The following is an 11,573-nucleotide window of genomic DNA, read 5'->3' on the forward strand; positions in this document are numbered from 1 at the left end:
AATGCAGTTCTGTAAGTCAATGTACACTCTTACAAAAAAGGATTCCAAAAGGGTTCTTCAGCTTTCCCCATACAATAACCCTTTTTAGTTCCAGGTACAACCCTTTTTGGTTCCAGGTAGAACCCTCTGTGGAAAGGGTTCTATATGGAACCCAAAAGGGCTCTTTCTACTTGGAAACAAAAAAAAAAGGGTTCTTCAAGGACAGCCGAAGAACCCTTTTAGGTTCTAGATACACCACTACACTCTTAGAAAAAGAGGTGTAATCAAAACTAGGTGAAACAAAGCTCCCCCCGTTGCACTCATATTAGGCAGCTGCATCCTAGTAGAGATAATGTGGCTTTTTCACTGAGTAAATAATGTTGAGTAATGCTAGTGTGTCTTTCTCAAGTCAAATAGCTCTCCCCCTACTTTCTTTCTAAATTCCCTCCCTTCCACCAAAAATGATTTCCCTTTTTTCTCTGAGTTTCTAACATTCCTCTCTTACTCGTCCTCCCTGTCATCTCCCCCACTCCTCTCATTCCGTGGCTGGGCCAGTCAGGCCTGGGGCAGTGTTGCAGAGAGAGCAGTCCCAGTCATCTCAGCTTCTCTCCGGGCAAGAGGAGGACTTTATCTACACAGCAGGCAGACACACTGTCAGAGCTGGGAGCAGCTCACACACACATCTAAAAATGCACAAGGGTTGACATGCACACACTCTTCAGCATCTAACAAAGCAGCTGACCTTACAACAAAGCAGCACAAAAGGAAAGGAGACCGCATTGAGTCAGAGGAAAACCCTGAGTAACTCCGCTGGACACAGTCCACAGGACAGGAGATCAGGGACGAGTGAAGATTACGCAGTACAGTTAGGACAATTTCTTACAGACAGCAGAGGAGTGCAGACAGCGTATGAGCCACTCTCGATCAGGACTACAAGTCCAGTAAGAACCAGAGAATGGAGACTTCACTGACAGACCCATGGATACAGAGTCCTGGAGATGCTACTCTGTGTTGATCTCTGCCTACGACTGGCTCTCCCTCAAGCATCCTCACTGCAGCATTCAAGAGTAAGTACCAACAACCATGTGTATTTCATTGTTTCTTTTTTTGTAAATTACATTTCACAGTACATAGGCTATTTGCCATTTATGGTCAGAAAGTTCCAACAATAAAATGTCACTCATCTAGACAATAGCCACAAATTATTTGGCCCATTATTTTTAGACATTTTCTAGGACAGTCAGGTTTAATAAAACAAATTACTTTTCTTATGCTTTGAGACATTGATATAGCAGTACAGTACCCGTTACCCCAGGCTGCCTAATCTGAGTGTAGCTAAGGTGTGAGGTACAGAGTGAACCAACAGTCTGAGGAGTTCAGTACACTCCCACACCTGGGCATCCTCCTCAACAGAGAGAATGCCACTGAATGATATCAGAACACTGATGAAGACAGAGGTCAGCTTGTATGGAGGTGATCCATTTCTCACTTTCCAACATGTCAAGTCTTCAACGAGTGCAGATCAAATCAATACAATTGCAATTCTTTCAACAGTTCTGTTAAAACAGACTTCAGGAGAACAGGACATCAGTGTCAATACTTTTGATTCAGGATGTACAATACTTTATTTTCTCACTGCAGTAACCACAGTATTCCTCCGCCATGCCCCTATTCAGCTGGATGAAATGGTTGCGTGCTGAAGGAGAACAGGCTCAAGATGAGGGGACGTCTGCTAAGTCCACAGGGGTATTACCCAGCTGCACATTGATCAGGGAGCTGCTGTGGCACGTGGAGGAGAGGGAGCGCCTGGCACGGGAGGTGGAGCGGGAACACAGGTTGGCCCACAACACCGTGGGATACCCCCACTGGCTTCAGAGCTACCCAAGGTTACGTACGCTGATCCCCGCATCGGAGCGTCACCAGTTGGAGCGTTTGTGTGCCCAGATCCAGCCCATACAGACCGCCACGGTGCTCTCCAGGTACATTGTACACCCATTTTCATACAGTAGTACCCTTTTCATATAAGCACACTGTGTCCGAAATAGCCACTGCCACCACACCAGGGTGACAATAGGCGAAGGAGACGAGTCTCAAGGAGAGCGGGGCAGAGCAATCTGCCAGGGAAGCCACTGTGTTGTCGTCACAGAAGTAGGGAACATGGGGTGTGAATATGCAACAGTGAAGTGATCCTATGTGGCAAGGCACAGTGAAAACAACCCCAGGGAAAGCACTCTGCATCAGCAATATCATATCCATATTAAAATAAAAACATCCCACAATGTTTTACAGTGATGGTGACATTTGTATGAACACAGATTTGGTCTTTTGGAGGGCTAAATGAGAAATCATGACCCTTGTAATCCTACTTGAAATAACCTTTAAATCCACCATGGGTCTTGCAAAAAGTAATGTACATAACCACATCCACATGGTTGATCTTCACGGCTGTCAAAGAAATTGTTCAAAGCCCAGTTATACCACTGACGGAAGTGACAAACACTTGACGACCCCCCCCAAGAACTCTCCATTCAATCCTGAGGTGTGACTAGGTTTGCATAAGCACATTACAACAGTAACAAGATCGCCCAATTATTCAAGGGATATTATTCGGTGTGGAAACTCACTGCAAGCATTTTACTTCTTTGCAAAATGTCCTCCTGACAACTAGATTGGAGTGAGCTCATAAATATGCCCTCAGCCTTGTCACCTCACACAATGCATGATACTTTGAAATAGCCTACATCATTATCAGCATAATTTGTCAACTAGGTCTAACGGATAATTGAAACCCAAAACAGCTTCTCAAAACCCAAAACAGCTTCAAATGGCCTCATTATTGTGAATCATACAGTTTGGGTTAAAGAGTTTATTAACACACTATATCCCTCTATCTATCCCATTCTCAGGTTCCGAGAGGTACTGGCCAGCAACAACATCCTGCCCTGGGAGCTGGTGTACGTCTTCAAGCAGGTGCTGAGAGACTTCCTCAACAAAGAGGAAGGGGAAGAAGAGGAGGAGCACCTGCCACAGCCAGCACTGCTTGGGCCAATGGAGGAATGGACCAACCGATACCAAATGAAGCAGGGCTTTGTCACACCCACCGTGCCGGACTGTGGTGAGCCCCTGAGAGAGGAGATCCCAACCATCTCTGGATATGTGGACCGTACTATGAGAGGCTCTAGTCCTTTCACTGCCCATAGGGACTGGGACCTTCCCTACTACTACCATCACCCAGTGCCACACAAATCCCCAGAGGCCTACAGCACCATGCTGTGAGAGGAGACAGGGTGGTAAAGTAGTCCCCAACTCATGACCATGCTTACCTTCTATCCTTGTTATGTCATGCCTGAAAGAGTTGTAAATCCACCCCACCCCCCCAAAATGTGCATAAAATTTTAGATTTATTCATTTGAATGTATGAACTGCAACACAATCTTGCACAGGACAAACACTTGGGGACAGATTCAGACATGCAACAAAGTATACTGCTATCTACCTGAACTAGGGGTGCATCTCAATACTAGCTACTACAATAGGCTAGTCTACTAGCGAGCCTACTTCATTTACACTGACAAGTCAACCCGTGCTTAGACATTTTGGCATCTGGCTACAGAGTACCATGAGTCATAATGCCCATAAAACATACCGGTCAAACAAGGAAATGTTCCTATTGTTTTTCCACCATTCATTTTTCCCATAGGGGATTTTAGAAACACTTCAAATAAGGGCTGTGTTTTGTGAAGTCTTATTCTGGCATAACAATAATCCATCCACCTGACAGTTGTGGCATATCAAGAAACTGATTAAACAGCATGATCACTACACAGGTGCCCCTTGTGTTGGGGACAATAAAACATCACTTTAAAACGTGCAGTCTTGTCACAACACCACAGATATCTGAAGTTTAGAGGGGGCGTGCAAATTGGCATGTTGACTGCAAGATTTCCACCAGAGCTGTTGACAGTTAATTTAATGTTAATTGCTCTACCATAAGCTGCCTCCAATATCAATTTAGAGAATTTGGCAGTATATCCAACAGGCCTCAAAACAGCAGACCACGTGTAACCATGCACAGCCCAGGACCTCCATATCAGGCTGCTTCACTTGTGGAAGGAGTATTTGTCTGTAATAAAGCCCTTTGTGGGGAAAAAACTCATTCTGATTGGCTGGGCCTGGCTGCCAAGTGAGTGGGCCTATACCCTACCAGGCACACCTTTGGCTGCACCGTTCCCAGTCATGTGAAATCCATAGATTAGAGCCTAATGATTTTATTTAAATTGACTGATTTCCTTACATGAACTGTTACTCAGTAAAATCTTTGAAATTATTGCGTTTATATTTTTGTTCAGTATAGTTTCCTGTGTTAGTAAATTATAACATTTTATTTTTGTTAGTTAAAACAGTACTTAAATTATGTAGGTAGCTATGTAGCATGAAGATCCAACGTTGAATCACGTAGAATTCTACATCAGCGAGAAATTATCGTTTGGGTCAGGAAAGTTTCCTCTCATTACCTCTACAAGCAAGAATGCTGAATAAAATAATACTTTACCGGTTGTCCGTGAGGCTGGTCATTTTGCAGACAATATATCCACAGAAAAGTATAATTACGTCAACTTTTCAAAGCTCTGTGCGTTCAGATTTATATCACCCGAAGCATGTGCACAATATGAAAATATACAAACGTATGCATACTTAACGAGCTGGTGCAAGTGTTTACATGGTTCTGCTCATGCTTCAGGTGAGAGATCAACACACTATAAACGTTTTGAAAAGTTGATGTAAATTTACTTGTCTGTGGATATATAGTCTCACCTTTCTACCTGCAAAAGGACAAACTGCGTAAAAACTGCTTAAGTACGTAAAAAAAATGTTATTCAACAGTCTCTTATGAGAAGACATTTCCAAACATTTGTAAATTATAGCATTAATCTCAGACTGAAACAGAGCAGAGGTACCAGTCTGATTGTCAGGAAAGTAGCAATGTAGCTAGCTAACACAAAAGTATAAAGTTCCAGTCTGGTAAATTAGCTACAGTGCGAGGGAACATGTACAATTCTACATTATCTAGCCATGCAGTTTACTCTGTCTTGATGACTCCTCCGAATTTACTTTTTTTGGAGGTTCATCTGTGATTAATATAATAATGTTAGCAAATTGGGTGCCCAATGTAAACCATTCTGTTACGTGTTCTGCAGTTATTGCTTTGTTCATGTTTAATATTTTGTGGACTCCAGCGACCGCTTCGATTGGTCTGTGTTCAATGGTGATGCTGCAGAATTCTAAATGAGTTCAAAGGCACGTGACAGTACACCTGCTAAGGGGTTCCAACAGTCATAAATCCCGTTTATTAAAATGATATTTTAAACCTAACCTTAAGCACACTGCTATCCGTATGCCTATCCCTAACCTTAAATAAAGACCAAAAAACGACTTTTGGTTTTCATAATTTTTTTACGATATAGCCCATTTTGACTCTGCTGTGGTAACTAGTGGAAACACCGTTAAGGAGTCTGGGTTTGTCTGGATCCCTTGCAAAGGAGTCGAGAAGTCTGGGTTGGTCTGGATCAAACATCCATCTTCTGCAGGGGTTGTCAAAACTAATTTAGCCCTGATTTAGCCTCGGGAGCCGCATTGGTGGAAAAAGTACACAATTGTCATACTTGAGTAAAAGTAAAGATACCTTAACAGAAAATGACTCAAGTGAAAGTCACAGAGTAAAAGTATTTGGTTTTAAATATACTTAAGTATCAAAAGTACCCTAAAAGTATGAATCATTTTAAATTCCTTATATTAAGAAAACCAGATGACACAATGTTATTGTTTTTAAAATGTACGGATAGCCAGGGGCACACGCCAACACTCAGACATAATTTACAAACTAAGCATTTGTGTTTAGTGAGTCCGACAGATCATTGGCTGTAGGGATGACAAGGGAGGTTATCCATGGGCTGTCCATAACCTTAAAAGGTGCAGTATGCAGAAATCGCTCTGCCATTTCCACGTTACTAAACTTCAAATAGTTTGTCTAATTTTTGTTTGTGACAAAACAAGCAATAGTGTAGATAATCACTATATAATCTAATCCACTGTGAAATGTATTTTCAAAAACCACAAATATTGTATTTACAGCTGTTTAAAGCTGGGTGTACAAAACCAAAAGTAAAATATGCAAAAGGGAAACTTAAGCATGGGAAGCATAGAAATAGTGCACATAGAACATATCTACCACTTCTTGCGTTCAATGAAAATGATAGATCTATAACTCACATTTATATGTGAATTTGGTCGGGTAGCACAAAAAGTTAAATATTGCAGCTTTAAACACCTATCCCTTTTCAATTTCAACATGGTAATGTCAGAGTTGGGACATACCAAGGATTCCGTTGAGACTTTTCGAGGCCTTATTCGGTTTTCAACAAGTGCGAATGGTTGCATTGAAAATGTGTTATATTTCCTCACTGTCAAAATGTGGGAGAAAAATCCTCTATCCATCATTTTTAGATTTTTGCAGCCTGGTCTCAGACTAGACGTAACACAGTAAATATAAATCCGAGACACTCAAATTAGTATGATATTGTAGCGACCCGCACAGACAGCTGTGTGTTATGTGTTAGGCTAGGAGGTGGTTGTGTTGTACTGACCAGTACCCGGTGTTCGCGGGGTCCGACCTGTCAATCAACCTGCTATCTGCCAATCACGGGAATGCCTGGAATGTTCTGATGCCGGGCATCCTGGTGGTTGGCGGAGTGGCGTGGAGGGGGTTGGGCAGGGGGTGGAGCATTGGAAGTTAAGACCAGGTTCAGCCTTTGTTCTCTCTCTCTTACGTCTGGGTTTCACAAGAGAAGGTCACGATTGGCTTGTGGGTTATCTGTCATCTATTTGGCGTGTGCTACGGCCCAAACAGTAGCCTGTGTAAAGTTGGTGTAATAAACCGTCAATTAGTAAACTCAAGCCTCTGTCTGGACAATTGTTCATTTATGATCTAGTCAGGTCATTACAATATGTTTGGTATGGTTACATAAAACAGAAGAAACGAGAGTGGTTGGTATAATGCAAACATCTAGCGACCCAAAGGTTGTGCGTTCAAATCTCATCATGGACAACTTTTAGCAGCGACATACTACTTTTTAGCATGTTAGGTTAAGGGGTTAGGGGAAGGGATAGCTAACCCCTAACCTTAACCCTAACCTTGCTAACATTAGCCAGCTAGCTAACGTTAGCCACAACAAATTGGAATCCATACATATTGTAATGAAACAGGAATGGAGTGCGGATTGAACCCTCAACCTTCTGGCCCAAGGCACAGTGAACCATCGACTGGCAGATTTTATATCTGTGCTTATAAACCAGGGTCACTACACAACTCTCTCCTTTCAAAGAGTGTGTCCGCTAGACCTCACGCTAGACCTCACAGGACACCGTCTTACAGGAACACGCTCACCGGCTAAGCACACACACTGTCATTGATGCGAGGTCCGATCATTTTCACTTCCGACACCAATGCAATGAAACGGGTAGGGAGCATGGCTTGAAACCCTCAACCTTCTGGCCCGAAGCCCACCGAGCCATCGACTGTGCCACAAAAGCATGCTTGAGTGGCAGTTACTATCCGCGTTTAAAAATGTTTTAACTTTTTTTAAATGTAACCTTTATTTAACTAGGCAAGTCCGTTAAGAACAAATTCTTATTTACAATGACTGCCTACAGTTGAAGTCGGAAGTTTACATACAACTTAGCCAAATACATTTAAACTCAGTTTTTCACAATTCCTGACATTTAATCCTCGTAAATATTCCCTGTCTTGGGTCAGGTAGGATCACCACTTTATTTTAAGAAGGTGAAATGTCAGAATAATAGTAGAGAGAATGATTTATTTCAGCTTTTATTTATTTCATCACATTCCCAGCGGGTCAGAAGTTTACATACACACAATTAGTATTTGGTAGCATTGCCTTTAAATGGTTTAACTTGGGTCAAATGATTTCAGGTAGACTTCCACAAGCTTCCCACAATAAGTTGGGTGAATTTTGGCCCATTCCTCCCGACAGAGCTGGTGTAAATGAGTAAGTTTTGTAGGCCTCCTTGCTCGCACATGCTTTTTCAGTTCTGCCCACAAATTCTCTATATGATTGACTTTGTGGGCTTTGTGATGGCCACTCCAATACCTTGACTTTGTTGTCCTTATTAAGCCATTTTGCCACAACTTTGGAAGTAGGCTTGGGGTCATTGTCCATTTGGAAGACCCATTTGCGACCAAGGTTTAACTCCCTGACTGATGTCTTGAGATGTTGCTTCAATATATCCAATTACTTTGCCTGCCTCATGATGCCATCTATTTTGTGTAGTGCACCAGTTCCTCCTGCAGCAAAGCACACCCACAACATGATGCTGCCCCCCCCGTGCTTCACGGTTGGGATGGTGTTCTTCGGCTTGCAAGCCTCCCCCTTTTTCCTCCAAACATAACGATGGTCATTATGTTCAAACAGTTCTATTTTTGTTTCATCAGACCAGAGGACATTCCTCCAAAAAGTACAATATTTGTCCCCATGTGCAGTTACAAACAGTAGTCTGGCTTTTTTATGGTGGTTTTGGAGCAGTAGCTTCTTCCTTGCTGAGCGGCCTTTCAGGTTATGTTGATATAGGACTCGTTTTACTGTGGATATAGAAACTTTTGTACCTATTTCCTCCAGCATCTTCACAAGGTTCTTTGCTGTTGTTCTGGGATTGATTTGCACTTTTCACAACAAAGTACGTTCATCTCTAGGAGACAGAATACGTCTCCTTCCTCAGCGGTATTACGGCTGTGTGGTCCCATGGTGTTTATACTTGCGTACTATTGTTTGTACAGATGAATGTGGTAACTTCAGGCGTTTGGAAATTGCTACCAAGGATGAACCAGACATGTGGAGGTCTACAATTTTTTTCTGAGGTCTTGGTTGATTTTTTCCCATGATGTCAAGCAAAGAGGCACTGAGTTTGAATATAGGCCTTGAAATACATCCACAGGTACACCTCCAATTGACTCAAATTATGTCAATTAGCCTATGACCTAATTTTCTGGCATTTTTCAAGCTGTTTAAAGGCACAGTCAACTTAGGGTAAGTAAACTTCTGACCCACTGGAATTGTGATACAGTGAATAATCAGTAAAATAATCCGCAATTGTTGGAAAAATGACTTGTGTCATTCACACAGTAGATGTCTTAAGCAATGACATTATCCGTCCCCTGGATGTGCCGCACATCGAGATGGAATGCTTGTAAAAAATAAACACCATCTCATTATCCTCTGATTAGGACACATCATGGACCTCAAAAAGGTGAGAGGGTTATGTTCGGTGTAGACCACAATAGATATTACTCCCAACCCAACATACACCTCGAAGTGTTGTAGCGCCCATATGAGTGCTAGCGCTTCTTTTTGAATGACAGAGTAGTTCAACTGATAATGGTTAAACTTTTTGGAAAAGAAACTAACAGGCCTCTCAACACCAGACACATTTTCTTGCAGCAAAACTACACCTGCCCCCACATGACTAGCATCCAGGCGAATAGCAGCCAGCACCGGAGTTGAGGTAAGCAACCTCTTTGCATCTTCAAACGCATGTTGACAACGAGAAGACCATACGTAAACAGCCTTAGCTTTCAGAAAATCTGTCAAGGGAGCGACCACAGTAAATCAAATCAAATCAAATGTTATTTGTCACATACACATGGTTAGCAGATGTTAATGCGAGTGTAGCGAAATGCTTGTGCTTCTAGTTCCGACAATGCAGTGATAACCAACAAGTAATCTAACTAACAATTCCAAAACTACTGTCTTATACACAGTGTAAGGGGATAAAGAATATGTACATAAGGATATATGAATGAGTGATGGTACAGGGCAGCATACAGTAGATGGTATCGAGTACAGTATATACATATGAGATGAGTATGTAGACAAAGTAAACAAAGTGGCATAGTTAAAGTGGCTAGTGATACATGTATTACATAAGGATACAGTCGATGATATAGAGTACAGTATATACGTATGCATATGAGATGAATAATGTAGGGTAAGTAACATTATATAAGGTAGCATTGTTTAAAGTGGCTAGTGATATATTTACATCATTTCCCATCAATTCCCATTATTAAAGTGGCTGGAGTTGGGTCAGTGTCAATGACAGTGTGTTGGCAGCAGCCACTCAATGTTAGTGGTGGCTGTTTAACAGTCTGATGGCCTTGAGATAGAAGCTGTTTTTCAGTCTCTCGGTCCCAGCTTTGATGCACCTGTACTGACCTCGCCTTCTGGATGATAGCGGGGTGAACAAACAGTGGCTCGGGTGGTTGATGTCCTTGATGATCTTTATGGCCTTCCTGTAACATCGGGTGGTGTAGGTGTCCTGGAGGGCAGGTAGTTTGCCCCCGGTGATGCGTTGTGCAGACCTCACTACCCTCTGGAGAGCCTTACGGTTGAGGGCGGAGCAGTTGCCGTACCAGGCGGTGATACAGCCCGCCAGGATGCTCTCGATTGTGCATCTGTAGAAGTTTGTGAGTGCTTTTGGTGACAAGCCGAATTTCTTCAGCCTCCTGAGGTTGAAGAGGCGCTGCTGCGCCTTCTTCACGATGCTGTCAGTGTGAGTGGACCAATTCAGTTTGTCTGTGATGTGTATGCCGAGGAACTTAAAACTTGCTACCCTCTCCACTACTGTTCCATCGATGTGGATAGGGGGGTGTTCCCTCTGCTGTTTCCTGAAGTCCACAATCATCTCCTTAGTTTTGTTGACGTTGAGTGTGAGGTTATTTTCCTGACACCACACTCCGAGGGCCCTCACCTCCTCTCTGTAGGCCGTCTCGTCGTTGTTGGTAATCAAGCCTACCACTGTTGTGTCGTCCGCAAACTTGATGATTAAGTTGGAGGCGTGCGTGGCCACGCAGTCGTGGGTGAACAGGGAGTACAGGAGAGGGCTCAGAACGCACCCTTGTGGGGCCCCCGTGTTGAGGATCAGCGGGGAGGAGATGTTGTTGCCTACCCTCACCACCTGGGGGCGGCCCGTCAGGAAGTCCAGTAGAGAAGTTCCTACAAAAAATGGTAATAGCCAATAATTCCCATGAAACGCATCAGTTCCTTTTTAGTAGTTGGTGGTGAAAAAGCATCAATAGCTACCACCTTAGCCCAAACAGGACGCACTTCACCCTGCCCAACCACCTTTCCAAGGTATGTAACGGTCTAGGCGGTCAAACAAGGCTTGAATACGGGACAGATGTAAGTATCTGCCTCCCAAGTATATGCATATATCACTACATCGTCCAGATAAACAGTGCACCCGGCCAGACCGGAGACAACCCTGTTCATAAGTCGCTAAAAAGTGGCAGGTGCATTATGCAGGCCAAAACTCATAGCCGAATATGAGTACAGACCAGAGTGTGGAATAAAGGCAGAGATTTCACTTGCCATACTCATCAGTGGCACCTGCCAATATCCCTTTAACAGGTCAAAATTGCTCACAAACTTAGCTGCTCCGACTTTTTTAATTTGATTTATTTCACCTTTATTTAACCAGGTAGGCAAGTTGAGAACAAGTTCTCATTTACAATTGCGACCTGG

At 43.0% G+C, this 11,573-nt stretch overlaps 2 protein-coding genes across 3 annotated transcripts in view; one reads left to right on the forward strand and one right to left on the reverse strand.

Annotated features, from left to right (window-relative positions):
• LOC118369080 (ATP-dependent RNA helicase TDRD9-like) overlaps nt 1–6,684 on the reverse strand; it is a 29,315-nt gene extending 22,631 nt beyond the window's left edge. Inside the window, 2 exon segments of the mRNA XM_035753572.2 lie at nt 485–536; nt 5,052–6,684. Coding sequence (XP_035609465.1) covers nt 485–536; nt 5,052–5,193 — 194 coding nt within the window. The 5' untranslated portion in view covers nt 5,194–6,684.
• Nucleotides 522–5,054, forward strand: LOC118368243 (protein RD3-like). Of its 2 annotated transcripts, none has more exons than XM_035752191.2 (3): nt 522–1,046; nt 1,656–1,958; nt 2,886–5,054. In XM_035752191.2, the coding sequence occupies exons 1-3, from the start codon at nt 958–960 to the stop codon at nt 3,253–3,255; spliced, it is 762 nt and encodes a 253-aa protein (XP_035608084.1). In that variant the 5' UTR covers nt 522–957; the 3' UTR covers nt 3,256–5,054. The 2 variants fall into 2 exon arrangements, with proteins under 2 accessions (XP_035608084.1, XP_035608085.1); XM_035752192.2 differs by having other exon boundaries at nt 524–1,046; nt 1,621–1,958.
• Nucleotides 6,685–11,573: the final 4,889 nt, after the last annotated feature.

This window comes from Oncorhynchus keta, chromosome 35, assembly GCF_023373465.1.
Source record: "Oncorhynchus keta strain PuntledgeMale-10-30-2019 chromosome 35, Oket_V2, whole genome shotgun sequence".
NCBI classification, from domain to species: Eukaryota; Metazoa; Chordata; class Actinopteri; order Salmoniformes; family Salmonidae; genus Oncorhynchus; species Oncorhynchus keta.

Coding starts and splice junctions, on each gene's coding strand:
- LOC118368243 (XM_035752191.2), top strand. CDS start 958: ATGGATACAGAGTCCTGGAGATGCTACTCTGTGTTGATCTCTGCCTAC. Junction 1,047..1,655: donor CCTCACTGCAGCATTCAAGA/GTAAGTACCAAC, acceptor GCCCCTATTCAG/CTGGATGAAATGGTTGCGTG. Junction 1,959..2,885: donor ACCGCCACGGTGCTCTCCAG/GTACATTGTACA, acceptor TCCCATTCTCAG/GTTCCGAGAGGTACTGGCCA.